General features: G+C 37.7%; 1 protein-coding gene across 2 annotated transcripts in view; it reads left to right on the plus strand.

Annotated features, from left to right (window-relative positions):
* The first annotated feature begins 291 nt into the window (after positions 1–291).
* LOC110046306 (piezo-type mechanosensitive ion channel component 1-like) overlaps positions 292–16,418 on the plus strand; it is a 39,348-nt gene continuing 23,221 nt past the window's right edge. The window contains exons 1-16 of one of the 2 annotated variants that reach the window (XM_089298645.1): positions 292–651; positions 1,892–1,975; positions 2,686–2,811; positions 2,994–3,036; positions 4,621–5,058; positions 6,180–6,336; positions 7,636–7,716; positions 8,661–8,846; positions 9,462–9,731; positions 10,278–10,419; positions 11,366–11,392; positions 11,955–12,160; positions 14,001–14,149; positions 14,548–14,953; positions 15,467–15,646; positions 16,182–16,274. In XM_089298645.1, coding sequence (XP_089154771.1) covers positions 588–651; positions 1,892–1,975; positions 2,686–2,811; positions 2,994–3,036; positions 4,621–5,058; positions 6,180–6,336; positions 7,636–7,716; positions 8,661–8,846; positions 9,462–9,731; positions 10,278–10,419; positions 11,366–11,392; positions 11,955–12,160; positions 14,001–14,149; positions 14,548–14,953; positions 15,467–15,646; positions 16,182–16,274 — 2,652 coding nt within the window. In that variant the 5' untranslated portion in view covers positions 292–587. The remainder of the gene's footprint in view (positions 652–1,891; positions 1,976–2,685; positions 2,812–2,993; positions 3,037–4,620; positions 5,059–6,179; positions 6,337–7,635; positions 7,717–8,660; positions 8,847–9,461; positions 9,732–10,277; positions 10,420–11,365; positions 11,393–11,954; positions 12,161–14,000; positions 14,150–14,547; positions 14,954–15,466; positions 15,647–16,181; positions 16,275–16,418) is intronic. The other variant, XM_089298646.1, reaches the window with a different exon arrangement.

A 16,418-nucleotide genomic window follows, 5' to 3' on the forward strand; every position in this document is an offset into this window, starting at 1 on the left:
TTTCGAAAGCGAAAAGCGGAAATGGGAATACAGAATTTACGTTATAGATGTACAGATGGAAGAATTTTTAAAAAAGCTCTTTAGCATTTCAACAGAGGAGAACTAGAATTCCCAAAGAAAAATTGAAAGGCAGAACTCCTAAAGAACAATCGTGTTAAGGACAAAAAACAAATATCAGAGTACTTCGACACAATGGGATGCTTTAGATGCTTTACATGACGGAAAGTTGCTATGAAACTCCGTTTTTGCACAGCTGACCACCACTCCATAAGCCGTGGGCTCACTGTGTTTTCATTTTCGAAAATTTGAAGGAAATCCATCATATCATATGGCTTTAATTCTGGCTTCTTGTCTGGAAAGTCCTGATTCAAATTAAGTTAAGAGTTTCATTTCTCACTATAATTTTCCACAAAGTCCAATTATTAGCCAAGTTCTTTATTTACAAGCGCCTTTTATAGGAAGCCGTACGTTCATGTCCCCCGATTCGGGGGTAAAGTTGAAACTTCTCACAGGTCGCAAATACAGGAATCGTGATCTTTTTCGTCTGAAGTTCAAGAAGAGCACTTGTATATTCTGAGGAACAAGACATGTCTTCGCCTGTAGTCTGTACGCTTCTCTTTAGATGGATTCTTCCTCTCGTATTGTTAGGAGGTGCGTGTTTTTGTCCGTTTCTTTCATGTTTATTTCGTAACAGCTGAATTGTAGTGAGGGCATATTCATGGGGGTGTATTTCTCGTGTATATTTGATTTAAACGATTTGTTACATAAATTTACGTTCAATGGCTTTGCACTGAATGATTTGTTGTTTTGGCAGACCAGCTTTTCATGTTTCTGAGAGACTGCGAGGGTTTTTGCACGCAATTGTTATCGGATTAACACGGTGAGAGACAGCGACCTGCTCAGACGTAAAACAAATCAATTTGAAATGCCACCAACCAACCTTTTTTTTTTAACCGTTCATCGTGTGATTAAATAGTTTCTTTTTGGAGGAACGGAGCATGTCATTTAATTGACACCTCTTTCAGTCTCTAGAATCGAAAGCTCTCAAAGGAGTTGGTCAGTTAAATTACAACCACATAAGTTACAACTCCATAATTGCCGGTGACGTAATTTGTTGGTAATTTGACTACACTTTCAAAACTGCTCTTTTGGAAATTTTTACTTGCTATATGCACCACTACATGTATAGATCGTTTTCACGTGACATCACTTTTGAAAATCCAAAACTAAAGAGCCCCCAAAGTTTTTATCCTTATCAGGCATAAGAGGCGGTATAGTTATATCTGTGTACAATTTCACAGCTCAATAGCATGCTTCGTTTGGAATTCAGAGCATTTTGAATTTCAGGGTTATGGAGGTGCGTGACACAAGGCTACGATCGAGTTTGTCGAAAAATATATACTTATCTCATGATTTTGAGCCTTTTTAGAAGTTAGAGCATTATGAAAAGTGCTTATGTAAATGCTTGTTTGATCAGTACTGATAATCAGTCGCCTAGATAGCCAAAGTAAGTTCCAGATGTTTACACTATTTTCCGGCCGCCATATTGGTGTACCACGGAGGTACACCAACATGGCGTTTTCATACTGGGCTCTGCAAATATGTGCGAAACATTTCGACGAATATCTGAAGTTTGGGGAAACGCACAGGCCTAAAACTTGGAGAAGTGTCTTATTTAGTTGTCTTCTATAACATCATAAGTTCATAGTTTTTTCCACTGGATGGTTTTCGATTTATTTTTTTATTGCGTGACAGTGAAAACGATCTATATTGCTCTGGATAAGTATCTCTGAAAATTCTCGGTTTTAATAAAAATAATTCAACACTTTACAGATTCTGATTGAACACTGTAGATGATTCTTTAACATTTCCAAGTTTGTTTCTTTTTCAGCTTGTTGCTTCCAAATCAATGGCTTCTCTGTCATTTACTTGTGTTGTCTTCTGGCTATTCCTCTGCTACCAAATCCCTCGCGAGGTTTGAAAGATCACTTGACATGTGTACTTTTCTTTTAGAGAGCTAGCTCCATACAATGTACATGTAGGAGGTAGAGGCAAAGTGATGCATTATGCTTGATGCAAATGTCAATTCTGTTTCTTGACAACTGTAGCCATAACTATATTCTGACTTCTTGTTTATGAACTTCGTAATTAAAAAATTTACCCTCAGATGGGAGGGTCTTGATGGCATTGTCATAATTACCAGACTTAACATCAAGCAAAAAACATCTACAGCAGGTATTTATAGTTTTAAAGAAACTGTTGGGCTACATCAGCAAGCAAGTGAAGCACACTACTATTTATCAACTCAAAGTTGATACAGCTAACTTAACCACCGTAGTAGAAAGCCAGTAAAGCTGACACTTTGTCAGAGCAAAAACTAGGGTGCAAGCAGCCTGAATTTGAGCACTGGCCGGGGACATTGTGTTGTGTTCTTGGGCAGGACAATTAACTCTACAGTATTATTCTCATTACAACTGAATAAATGAGTACCAGTTAACTATGAGATAACTTGGCAATAAATTTGTTGGGGAGAGGAGGAGAGATTGGGATGGGGATAAACTTAAAATACATTTAACTTCCAATCCAGGTTTGGCACACTTCCTTTTGGTCACACTGTGTTAATTCCACATTCTTACAATTTAACTGCTCTTATCACTGTATCTCTGTAATTATTTATCTTTGCAGCTTTTGGCTCTACGGGACATTTTCAGAAGGCACTGTTGGGTCTCTCTGTGTTTGCCTTGATGGCGCAGATTATTTTTCAGATAGTCTTGGGAGCCCTGCCACCCTATGGACATTTCTTTCCAAATTGTAAGCAATAATATCAACTGTCATTCAACATACATGTTGTTGTCTTGCTTGGCCTGTTGCTTAGAATTATTTCAACCTTGACTTTTGTACAAAATGATTTTCTTGAAGCATGATCTAGGTATGAAGGGATTTTTTCACCACGATTTCCGCGACTATTAACACAATGTTCTACTGTTTAACAGGTTCAACGTATGAGCAACTTACCAGACAAATTGGACTTAGTAGGTAAGTGACTGCACTTTCTTTGTACATGTGATATACTCTTTTATCACACTCAACACATGTTACTTTCCTCTGTCCTTTTTTGAGTGCATTGAATAATAATATGAAAAGTAGGGCTTGAAAAAAACTGGAATTCAAGCAGCTCTCAAATTTTGCTTGCCCTGGACAAGTCCTATCTTTTTTTATTTAGTTGGCATATGACTCACCTGGGCCTTTGCTTATCGGACAAGGGAGAAAAAAAAAGTTACTTGCCTGCTTGAAAAATCTACATGTACTTGTCCTAGAAACCATGATGGCACTTTTTGAGACCTGATTCTAAAATTAATTACCCCTTAAAAAGTAAGAAGCAAAATTATTGATACATGTATTTATGGGTGTTCTTAAATGTGAAGTACTGTAGCAACATCCCCAAAGTAACAACTTTTGGAAAAGTAATGACTACAACGTTTAATGTAACTTGACATTCAGTATATCTGTGTCTGGATGGAGGAGAACCTCTTACAAATTGATCACACTTAAATGGCTCAAGTAATAAGTTGGAGTGGTCTATACAGTTACAGCTTTTAGCTATAAACCCTGACATAGAAACCCCCTGAAAGTAATGATTGTGTTATATTGTAATGTTTGTTTGGAACTTTAAGCAAGGTACTAGAAATGCCATTTTGGATATGGGTTATTGGTCAAGATGGCTGGATATTGGCCGAGTTCTTTTGTTGCGTGTTTATAGACCAAGATAGAGTCAAAGTCCATGAACTCATAAAAAAAAAGAACAAGGCCAATATCTAACCATCTTGACCAAACAAGCTTGGTCAATAAAGGATTTATTATATGGCTTTCAGAGAAATGTTTCTTGTGGGACACAGTGGAAAGTCCAGAGCGAGTAAGATACATGTAGCTCCATCTTGCCTTTTTGGGTAGTCAATCACAGCACCGGAATTGGTTCATCTTGTGTGTGCATGGAGCTGGCCATAGAATGAATTAAAATGAATACTAACCTTATCATGTAGCCCTGGCTATGAATGATCTACAGTCGCCTGCATCTAAGCGTGAACACATGACACCAAAACATGCTCTTATTGGGTGTCAAAGGTGGCATGATTGGTCATCAAACATTTGAAGTTTAGCAGAGCTTAGCACGAACTTTCGCACTCAAAGCTCAGCACGCAAAATGGCAGAAAGATTGGACATTGAAGACTTCTTCAGAGAAATTGACCCTGACCTGTGTCAATATGCATACGCCTTTTGAGAAAGTTGTTTTACTTCTAGTATAACCCAGAAGTATTGGCGTGGGGAAGACTTTCAGAGTCTTTCAGAGCACAAAAGTTTGCATTATGGTCTGTTTAACTTCAAATGTTTGATGAGCAATCACACCATGTTTGACACCCAATTAGTGCATGTTTCAGCATCACATGTTCATGCTTAGATGCAAGCGATGGTACATGAAACATCCTCTTTTGCTTAGAAAAAAAGCAGTGTTGCATAGCTATGCAACACATGGTGAGAACAATGTAAGTGAAGAGACCATGTGAAGGGAGTTGTTTTCGACTGACAGTGCACTGACATAAGATTTTTTTTTCAATCCTGTAGGTTTGATGGTGTTTCAGCACTGGATATCTGCAGAATCATTGTCCCAGATGTGGCAGTTATAGCTGTATCAATAACATGTGTTATCTGTTGCAGAGGATTAGTTGATTCCTCCCCACTTCGTCTAGAGACCCCACAACATATAAGAATATCCCCTGACTCTACTACATGGGATAACGTGATGCCATATTTCATTGCCGTCATGTTACTCGCTGGGGGAATAATGCTACCATCACTTACTTCTGCAATATACTTTGTGATGTTCTTGATCTTAGGAACAATGTGGGCCTGCCACAAGGCAGTTAGGCTACGACGGAAAAGAGCATTTGCCTTGGTAGGATTAGCTCTCGTGGTCTATTCTGGTGCGCATGTTTTGACATTTTACATGTATCAGTTCCAATTTTTTCAGAAGGTTCTTCCTCCAGAGAGTTTACTTGCCAGGTGAGGTTTCCATTAGGATTACTCACTCTCACTACAGTGTGATGTTATTGGAGTTATGTAATAGTTTCAGTTTATAATGAAGCTACATTCTTGGCCTGATTCATGGCATTTATTCCCTTTTACAAGGTGAGATGAAATTCAAAAACTCCACTTGCCCTTCAGGCAAGCTGTAATCTCATCGTGCTAGCCCAAATCTCTAAGGAGCTAGCCCGAAATTATTTTATTTCATAAGGGTAATAAACAAGTTAATATGCAAAAATAATGATAATTAATTAATTGATTGATTAATTAATTAATTAATTGATTAATTAATAATACAGAGTTAACTAAATCTCTTTGATTTTCCTTTTGAATTAAACCTTGCGTGTATACAATAAAATATTTAGAAACACTCAATGTGTTGTTCCAGAAAATATCCATCCCCCCCACCAGGGAGGGGGGGGTCCAGTTTGATCCTCTACCTTGCAGGATTTTTCGTTCTGGGGGGCTTGGAATTTCCATGATTTTTCTAATTGGGTCCCCCTACCCTTTGGAAATTCCATATCCACAAATAACAAGACTTAAGTCATTTATTTTAATCACAACATCTGAAGTTTGCCATTAGAAAAAAAAACAACAACAACAACAACATTGTTTCGCTATGTCCACCTTATGCTTGCCCGTCGGGCATTCTGTGATAAGAAGGCACTAGGCTGAGCGATTGTTTCACTAGTCCTGGGCTATTGGACAGCTTTTTTGTTGCGCCCTGCTTTTAGTTGACCTGGTTTGAAAACTCAACATTATAGAAAGAACTTATGTATGGGCTCATTGGTGCTTTTGTACACAGAAATGTTTCAGTTTTTCAAAGCCAATATTACACCCCAAAAGCTAAAAATTCTCCAAGGACAGTATGAAGTTTCACTACCTATCTAGTGTGATGCCATCTCTATGCAGAGTACTATGTTAAACCATGACAACCTATATTTATTTGTCAATCAGACACAGTCTTACTGTACAGAAAAAAATATATATTGATCCAGAATTACAGTATTTACAAGTGTATGTGTGTGAAGTTTTTTATCACCTTACATCCTTGTTGTAGATATTAGTGTACAATTAAACAATGTTCCTTACTCCATCAGGTTATTTGGCCTTGTGGGAATAATATACACAGACTGCAGTGCTCCTTTAGCACTTTATGTAAGACCATACCTGGACTGGCCCCAGTGTGCGTCACCTGCTGTAATCTTAGCGCTTTACTGGCTGTTAGCAACAGAGACACGGTTTTACTTCATAAAAGTACGTAATTATATGAAATCCTGGTTATTGAACATTCACAGTAAAGGGACAGACTGACTTGGCTTACAATATTATCCTGTTCGTGCGAGCTTGCTAGATAAACTTGCTAAATAGTATTATAATCTTGCAATAGAAAGAAAAAAAGCCAAACATGATGAATCAAAGGAATAACTGCAGAAATAATAGACTTGCTTGTATTAGGTCAGTCTAAATCCAAGGTTGAGACAAACTGGTGACACTTTTCCATGGGTGTCTCTAATATGGAGTCAATAAATTACAATATAAGCCATGTCAGCCTTAGCTGGCTCTCATGCAGGTCCTCTGTCCTGGTCAAATTGAAATTTGGAGATGTTGGTTTTTGTGGAGGGAGGAAAACCAGAGAACCCAAAGTACAACTCGCAGAGCAGGGCACTGGGTCGGAATTGAACCTGGGCCACATTGGTCAGAGACAAGCACTCTCACCACTGCGCCATCCCCTTCTCGCAGTTAATTTCACTGCTAATTATTAATGGGATCATTCCTTGTTATTACTCAAATAACAGCCATGCGTCATTTATTTAACAACCCTTCTTCCTGATTACAAAAATGGGAGCAGCAAATTTTGCAAGACTTGAGTGGGGTGCTCGTTGTACATGTATCTTTTAGGGATTAAAAAAGCGGTTTTGGTACCTCAAAAGGTCCATAGTGGGAGCTTTTGCAGGCTTTGAACAGACACTGAACTCATTACCAGTGTTTGACACCTCATTGGAATGAACATGAACATTGAACAGCTATTTTAATCTTAATTTATTCAATTTCGCACCTCTACCATCGGTATAAATTAGTTTACTTTTCGCACAAATATTTTTTAACTTGAAAATGGTGCCAGGATGACACCAAAACGTCGTTGCTCAGTTTTTTCGCTGATCTTTATTGTTAACTGTATTTTAGAGTAGTGAGCTGAAAAAAATATGGCAGGAGATAATGTGTTGTTTTAGGATTGGTACCTCTTAGGGGTGAAAAAAATTTCATGCCCAGTCCACAGAGCAGGATTTTGGTACCTCTTAGGGGCCCTTGTCAAAATTTCTGACGAGCACCTCCATCCTTTTTTTATGGCAGTCTCTCCCGCCCCCCACCCCCTCTGGGCCATAGATGAACATCACCCAGAGCAGACACTGCGTAATGGTCCCCACCACATATAAACACTACATTTTTGCCTCCCATAAGGGTGTCTGCTTATGGGAGGTTTAACTGTACATTTTTCAACAAGTAAAATTTTGACTGGTTGTTTTATAAATATGTTGTTGCTGTAATTGACAGGAAAGTGGATCCAAATATGAGAGTCAAGCTCACTGGTGGGACCCCAGGACATGGCCTCAGTCCTATACATCTGAGAGGCAGGTAACTCCATCTAACAAAATAAATGAATCCTTACAAATACTTATCATAACATGTGTTTCTGACAGAATAATCTATGCGATCGTGCTGTTGATTCACTGTAATGAGTCAATTTGGTGCCCGTGATGCTAATTTACCATTGGTTGTAGCTCAATGGAGGATGCTTAGTAGAGAAGAGGTACTTATTAGGGACACATGGGGATCTCATTTATATTTTGATATCAGTATCAGAATGTAATAAACCAAATGAACAATAATAATAGTAATAATAATAAATTACTTATATTGCACCTTTTAACATGCAATGATTAAAGGCGCATTACATTATGAATTCTCAAAGTTATATCAAATTTTTAAAAGCTAGTTAAAAAGGTATGTTTTGAGTAAGGATTTAAACTGCAGAATTTTTTTGATTTCCTTGACGAGATGCGTACAGCATTCCACAGTATGGGAATAGCAACAACAGCAGATACTGTTAATCAAGAAATGTAACAAATAGCAATATTTTCAATATTATTTTGAGAAAGCAGGCTACAAAATTCACTGCTCTAATCAGTCTATTCTATGACAATGTCCTAAATAATAATAAGGAAGCTAATTGACAGGTCTAGGCCAACACTATGCTGAGTGACTTTTTCAGTTGTTTTTTTTTTTGTTATTTAACTCAAATTTCATTCAAATTTGGAACATGGTCTTCAATTAAGTTAATAAATAAATTGCACTCTGTTTTTGAGGAAGATAAGGCCAAAATATTCAGTCAGCAATGTTTGTTAAACAGCCAAAACAAAAGAAACTCAAGGTTCTTTGTTTTAGTAAACAATGCACTGAGTGCAAGGCAGCAAGGTAAAAGTGAGTTGAATTTTTAGAAAAGGGGTGCTTTTTTGAAGGAGCAAGCTTAATTGAATTGTTATGGCATACATATAGGTAATAAGTTGTCTGTATCCTAGTCCCTTATGACAGGGCGGCAAACCAACTACAACACCTTGGGCCCTCTACCTGAGAATGTCGTGGCAGAAGAGCCAGTTCAACCAATCCGGGAACCTGATGAGTACCCAGGAGTGCAGGGAACTCTGGGAAGCATTATGATGTTCCTCATGAGACAGAGCTACATTGCAGCTCTCATCATCATGATGGTTAGTACTAATTCTCCTTACTGAATACTGTAGAATTCTTTAACGGTAGTTATGAGAACTTGATGGCACATCAAGACTTGGTGATAATATGAGCTTATTGACCAATTGGGAGGGCTGTGAAGAAGCATTTGAAGCCTGTAGATTTGTGGAAAATGATTGAGAACCATGTATTTCTTTCTGACTGCTTTCTCCTGTTAACTATATTGTAAGCCAATTCCAGTAGACAAATTAAGTATTGTAAATTTAGTTAAAGATCAGGACTTGAAGATGCTTGAAAACCTTCAAAGATCCTGGCAAGTAAGATCAAGATCCTCAAATATCCTGACAAGAAAAGTGAAGATCAGTAAAAATCCTGGCAAGAATAATAAGGATCTTTGAGTTTCTTGGCAAGAAATTTTAAGTTAAACACTCTTGTTAAAACCCTCAGTTGATAGGATCCTCAAATCTCTTTATGAATAGCTTTCATTCAAGATCCTTGAAGATCTTTGAAAGATTTTCACCAGGGTACACACACCAGCTCCCTGTACATCTTGTAAAGAATTACTGGCTTCAGCCAAACTGTAGCTGGGGTAACATACTATTCTTTATTTGTAAAATATTTTTCTTTCTTATCAGGCCTGGAGCATCACATACCACTCATGGCTGACATTTGTCCTCCTCTTGTGGGCGTGCCTCATCTGGATCACCCCATTTGCACGATGGTTCTGTATGGTCTCCTCTCCAGGACTCGTGATCTATGCTGAGCTACTCCTCCTTGTGCAGTATGTTTATGGCCTTCAGCTTACTGATGATGAATTACCACTACAAGACCCCACGGGAACATTTGACTATTCCGAGCTGGGACTGAAGAAATGGCAATTTCCCTGTTTACACTTGGGTGCACAGGTACACCAAACACATACAATATACTGAAGTTGTCAAGATAAGTCAACAGCTGTGTCAACAGAACAAACTTGCAACCTAATTGTTAATCCACACAGGCACTTGTTGTGTACTTTGTTAAAAATAATAAGCAGTGGGTATCATTTATTGTAGGGCTATGTAATCGATCAATCAATCAATCAATTAATCGGTCAGTCAGTCTGTCTGTCTGTCTGTCTGTCTGTCAGTCAGTCAGTCAGTCAGTCAGTCAATCGATGTATGAAAGAAGTATGTGAGGATTTTTCTTTGACTTCTTCACCAGAATGAAATAGAATATATGTGTAGAAATGGAAAACTTCAAGGAAAGGCAAAAACAGATTTAAGAAATTGGGAGTTCAAGTTATTGGGGGTAAATTTGTAGTTATGCAAATCCAAATGAAGCAACTGCTGGTTGAAGTTATTGGAAGGTTCAAGAAAATGAGGGTTTAAACAATCTGAATTCTACTTTTCAAATACACTAAAAATAACAGTTCAATGCATTGTCACTGAAGTGATTTGGACTTTTGACAGACTCTCTTCACCTGGGTGTTCTGGGTGACTTTACGACAGCACATCAGGGAGAAGAAAATGAAGAGAAGGGAAAGGGAAAATGAAGACTCTCTTCCTCTGAGAAATCTGGCTCATCCATTTTTAAAGGCACTTAGGAAGATGTGTAAGTTGATGGAAATCTTGATAATATTTATTTAGTGTTGTCATTTTAGGATACAAATGGCTCATTTGCTTGCAATGTGGCACATGTGGTAAAGCTAGGCAAAGAAGAAGAAAAATAAATTAAAAATATTTAATTTAAAGAATTAAATTTAAGTTAAAAAAACAACTCTAATGCTCTACCTCTGTAAACATTTTGCATAATTTCATTAATTAAAATATTGACAGAATTAAAATTAATAAACTTTTAAATTTAAATTAGAGATGTTTGAATAAAAATATTCTGATTGTTATACATTGAACTCACCATCTCTTTTCTGATTGGCTAAAAGCGTACAGTAAATTTGCAAAATGAGCACCTGTGACGTCATCTAGCTGCAGATTACACAATAATCTCGTCATGGACACTCAAGGTCATGGGTAATCATGTCGTGTATGACTGCGGTGCATGATTTCTAAGGTTAATGAACTTAAGTTTGTGCGCTTTGTGTTGCTTGCCATCTGTGAAGAAGCAAAAGCATTTTTTCCATTTTATTTTTTTCATTCACTGTATAATAATACAATCATTAAATTTGGTTTTGTGATATCCAGAATAATCAATGTCTCATTAAGGGTTATCAGCCTCAGCCTTCAGCTTTGGCTGATAACCCCTCAGCCTTCGGCTTTGGCTGATAACCCCTGCCTCAACCTTGATTATTCTGGATATCACAAGAACCTCATCCAATAATTGGTTATAATTATTAACCACAATAAAATGATGCAAAAATGTGCAGCTGAGGGTGCTTTAGACGTTTAACTAGTTACCTAGTTGTTCCATGCATCATGCAATAAAATTGACACAATTCAATTTGCAAACTGCAGCATTGGGACAGAACATGTAATAATAATATTTAAAGACACTGTTTCTGCAGTTCAGTTGCTAAATAAATTGCTCTGTTGTCTTTATAAAGCCTCCATGGAACCATCATCTTCCTCAGGTATAAACCCACTATAAATAATCTGTCATTTTTTTCTGCCAGTGGATATTCAATCAATCAATCATTTATTTAGACCTGTAATGTCTATGAGCTTAAATCTAGTTTAAAACACATACATGTACGTGCTAACCAAAATAGCTAAAAAAGAATGTAATGCTTCATTTAAGAAGAATGTGATAGATAATTATTATTGTTTTTAGATAAAATTTGTTTTTTTTTACTATTGGGGGATTAATTGTATCTTGATGCTTTTGTAATCTGCTGCACTTTAACTTTGAAACTATTTTTAAAAATAATGTGTATTTAATATTAGCTGTAACATTAAAAAGCTTTGACAATGAATTATTTAAAATGCTAGGTAATATCACAAATTATATTTTTATTAAGACATAAAATAGCAAAGTTAGAATGAAGTTTCTAAGTTTTTAACTTGTTTGTTAACTAGTTAAATTACTTGCAAGATTTTGATTGTTAAAGTGCACGTCTGCTTAGTCTGACTTTTTTCATTCATTTTTCATGAAACTGTATCTTACTTCACATGTATGATGTACTTTACATTTAGCTGTGGGTTCAGAGGATGCTGATACACTGGATCCCAAAGCATCTGATGATGCCAAGGCGCTCATGATGTGGGTCAAATCAGTTCTTGCAAAGTACTGGATCCTACTCTGTTGTGGTGCATTCTTATTGGTTGGTTTACAGAACGAGGTGTCAGTTTACCAGATTGGATACATGGCAATATTTCTTTTCATTCTCATTTGTTATCAGGTAATGTAGGTAATGTTATGTACACTAGTCTGGGGTTAACTAGCGTTCCATTTGTATCTCTACCTGACTTAAGTATAAATCTACTAGTGTCATATCATGAATGCTGTTTTCTTATTGGCTACGCTACTCACTATCTATTCTATAGAGTCCTAAAGTGATGACGTCACAAAAATAATTTTTTTGAAATTATGGGATATGATGTCATATTCTTATAGAGGATCCCAAGAGATGCCCTCATCCCAAAAATTAGCTCTGAATTGCAATTCCCGATAGAGATATAAGGGATCAAAGTTTGATAGCATCCCATACAAACCCTTCAAAATTTGTTTCAGTTCCTTCAGTTTAGAACTGACTCAAAATTAGAGAGATTTATATGGGGCAGTAGCAAATTTTCATCCTTTATATTTCGGCTGGGAATTACAATTAAGAGGTAATTTTTGGCAAAGACCCTTTTCTAAGGACGCTCTATTTGAAAAAGGGGCCAAATCCCATAATTTCTCAAATTTATTTTTTTGTGACGTCACACTTTAGGACTCTATTGTGCATAGTGAGTAGCGCAGCAGTGTGTCATTGTTGGCAAAATGGCAGCTGCCTCTGGGTTTGCAAAGTGACTGTGGAGAGGATTTACTAGCGAGATAATTTACTAGTCAGACAAGTTTTGAATGACTGGTAGATTTACACTAAAACAATTAAATTAATTGTTTTTGTTTCTATGTGTGATGCATGTAGTTGACTCAGGCTGCACCCTCAAAAACATGCCTGAGAGGCATAGATGTGCAAGCATAGCTCCTTTAACATCGAAGGGTCTGAGTTCAAACCTTGATTGACATTCTTAGGCAAGACACTTACTCTCACAGTATCAGTGAATTCAATGATGGGAGTAATTCTGTGATGGACTGGCATCCCATCCAAGGGGGAGTAGGGATAACCCTAGTTGTGTAATGCTACGGAAACTCGAGTCATAAATGCACTGGTCTAATGGGCCACTAGGTCTAAGTTTAGACTCCATTAGGATGACAGTCTAAAATCTCATTAAACAGATGTAAAATGTGAAACATACTTTTGGGTGGTAAAACATGGAGGTGTGCAATTGTCCAGGACCAGATTTCAGAACCATAACCTTACAATGTCGGTGCCTGTGTGCTGGGCCAGGTTGTTCAAATCCGGATTAAGCTAACCCAGGATTAGCAAGAATTTTGATTTGAGTTTTGCAACTTTTTGGTGCAGTTTTCTGTTTATATTGTTTGCCCTTCAGTTTTGAGTTTGAATAATATCAAACTACACAAAATATAAGCAGTGAAAAATATTTTTATATAAGAAAAAATTAATACTTTGGTTAACTTCCAATCCTGGTTTAGCGCTAACTGAACCTGCTTTCGAACAGAAAGAAAACATGTTTTTACATGTATATCATGCACACGTGAACATCCTTTGCACTGGGTGTGATATCACGTTATTATAATGGCTAGCTCTGCGAGGGGGCAAGTTGAACCAAATTCTGCACTGTGATTGGGATTACCTTGGGACTGCCTGCCGTGTCCTGTGAGAAAACATTACCCCAAAAGCCATAATATTATTAATAATAAATCCTGTATTGACCAAGCTTGTTTGGTCAGGATGGCTGGATATTGGACTCATTCTTTTCTTCCAAGTTTATGGACCACAACTCCATCTCGGTCCATAAACGCGCAAAAAAAAGCACTCGGCCAATATCCAGCCATCTTGACCACACGCTTGGTCAATAACCCATATATACTTGTTCTTGAGTGGGCACCTATAGCATTTCCAAGTCAGAGTATGTTCACATGGCATTCAGTAACACTTCTTTGTTTGTTTCAAGATCTCTATTGCCACTTGGAGGTTAATTCTACGTCCTCTGTGGTGGGTGATGGTGATATATTCCATCTGTATCTTGTTATTGATCTACACATATCAGTTTGATAACATGCCTGTCTACTGGCATAATGCAACAGGGCTATCGGACCAATGGTAAGGACAATATTGTATATCTTTCGTAACAAGAAAGTACACGTTCTTTGAAAAGTACATGTACATGTATTGGCAGTTTGACAATGTTATGACAAAATTCATTGTCAATAACAGGACAGACCCATGAAAAACTTGCGTCAATTTGAAAGCAGCATAAAAAACATAGCATCTCATGACTGTTTCGGCCTTCTTATTCGTAAATAATATTGTTGCATGTAGCCATAAATTGTGCACAAAAAAACGTTTGTGGCGTTTCTATAACACAAACATTCTTCTAATTGTACCTTTCTATTGTTTGACACAGTACGGAGAGATTTGGTGTTTCAAAAGCTTTGTATACGATTGTGACGAGGCCTAATGCAGTAGCTGAAAAAAAAATCATTTTTGTCTCCTAACAGGCTGTACAATCTTGGACTTCGCCAACACACAAAAGCCAGCCTTCTGTTAGAACTTCTTACACCCACTGCCTTTTCAATCATTATTGTTATACAACTACATTTCTTCCATCGTCCATTTCTGGCCATGATTGATTTGAAAGTGAGATCTAGCCCCACAGCCCACCAATCAGCAGCAAGAGGTGCTGTAGAACCACATACCACTGCCTCCACCTCCCAACAAGATGGCGCCGGACATTCAGAGCCTGCACGGGAGTCCCGGCAGAATACTCAGAAGTCTTTTCTGGTGGTGGCACTTATCAAGATCGTGAACTTTTACAATGATCTAACTGTTTTCCTTTGGAGAGTTGGAGAACTACACATGTTGAAACTGGTCAATTTGACACTGATTTTTGTGGTGCTTTATCAGGTTGGGTGAACTAATGATTTTCATTTTTTATTTCTGTCTGTTTATATTTTTCAGTCAGTCAGCCTATTTGCCTGTCTGTCTGTCTGTCCGTCTGTCCGTCCGTCCGTCTATCTGTCTTTATGATATAAAATATCAAGCAGTGTTGCATGCGTGCTTTTATTGGTTGTTCATTCAATGTAATGTGCCAACAACAAGGCTTAATGTACTACTGTATGCACTTTTCAGTAAACCGCAAAGCATCGCAGCTGTTGATCCACTTTTTAATCCTAACCTGAGTAGCAGGCCTTCCTGAGGGGAGGGGAGGAGAGAAGTAGAGAAAGGCCTCCTTTTTTTTCTTTTTTCCTATCCCTGTTTTTTCCCTCTCCCTCCCCCCTCCCCATTACTGTACTACATGTATACTCTGGCTATTATCATCCATTCAACTTTGCTGCTGAGCTTAAACTGCCCTTTGTATAGATCGTACAAATTTGTCTTTGGAAGCTAACGGACGAATCAAATCTCTTCTATTTTCAGGTCTGTGCTATTAACGCAGTAATCATCATTCTACTTGGCATTTCCATGCCGTCTCGCGTTCTTCAGAGAGCACTGTCTTACTGTTTCTTAATCTGGAGCTCTCTTGTTATTCTGAGTAAAATGATTTATCAACTGAGGTTCGTGCAGGCTGACTTATTCCAACACAACTGCACGGACCAGGTGAGTTAGAATATTTTTTAATACATAAATGCTCACTTTATTATTTATTTATTAGCAATAGTAATTCGACCGGGTGAGTACAATTCAGGGAGTGATCGGGCGAGTAATTCAAAATCGTAGGTCCAATTAATCGTATCAATAACAAAATTTCGAAACTAAAAAGTTCTTTTGAGCGAAAAAGTGGGAAGTGTCTACCACAACTGTAGTAGGAAATACTAAGAAGAAAGCCATTGAAGCGCGCGTAATTGACATGCGAATGACGAAGGTATCCATTTACAGGTATCCAATTGCAACTCGACCCACGTGATCGTGCGGCAATAACGTGACAAATAGGCGCGTGGAGAACCAATAACGATCGAGAATTTTGCTATAGATACGATAATTAATCACTCAATTGATTAATTAATTAAAACCATTTTACTCTTTTCGTCACTAGTAAATTTGTTGTTAACAGACTTAAACGTAGGCAGCCGGCATGATGTTTATCGTAGAATTTTCAGTAATCATTTTTTCTAAGCATATCTCTTTTCTCCAGACTTTACCACGACCTTCTTCATTCAATCACTTCATCAACAATGCACTGTGGGTCGGTTTTTACAAGACAGAGAACATCTCCGAGGATATCAAGGTAAGAAATTTGCTCATTGCGTTTGGTGCAGGAAGACGTCTTCTTCTAGGCTCGATCACCAACCGCTGTATGGGAAAGGAGCCCGCACTCTTACCCGAACGTGAACCGGACTCGAGAGAGCGGTGGATATGGAGGCTATGTTTC

The sequence above is a fragment of the Orbicella faveolata genome, unplaced genomic scaffold, assembly GCF_042242905.1.
Source record: "Orbicella faveolata isolate gen_17 unplaced genomic scaffold, um_ofav_v1 contig_3, whole genome shotgun sequence".
NCBI classification, from domain to species: Eukaryota; Metazoa; Cnidaria; class Anthozoa; order Scleractinia; family Merulinidae; genus Orbicella; species Orbicella faveolata.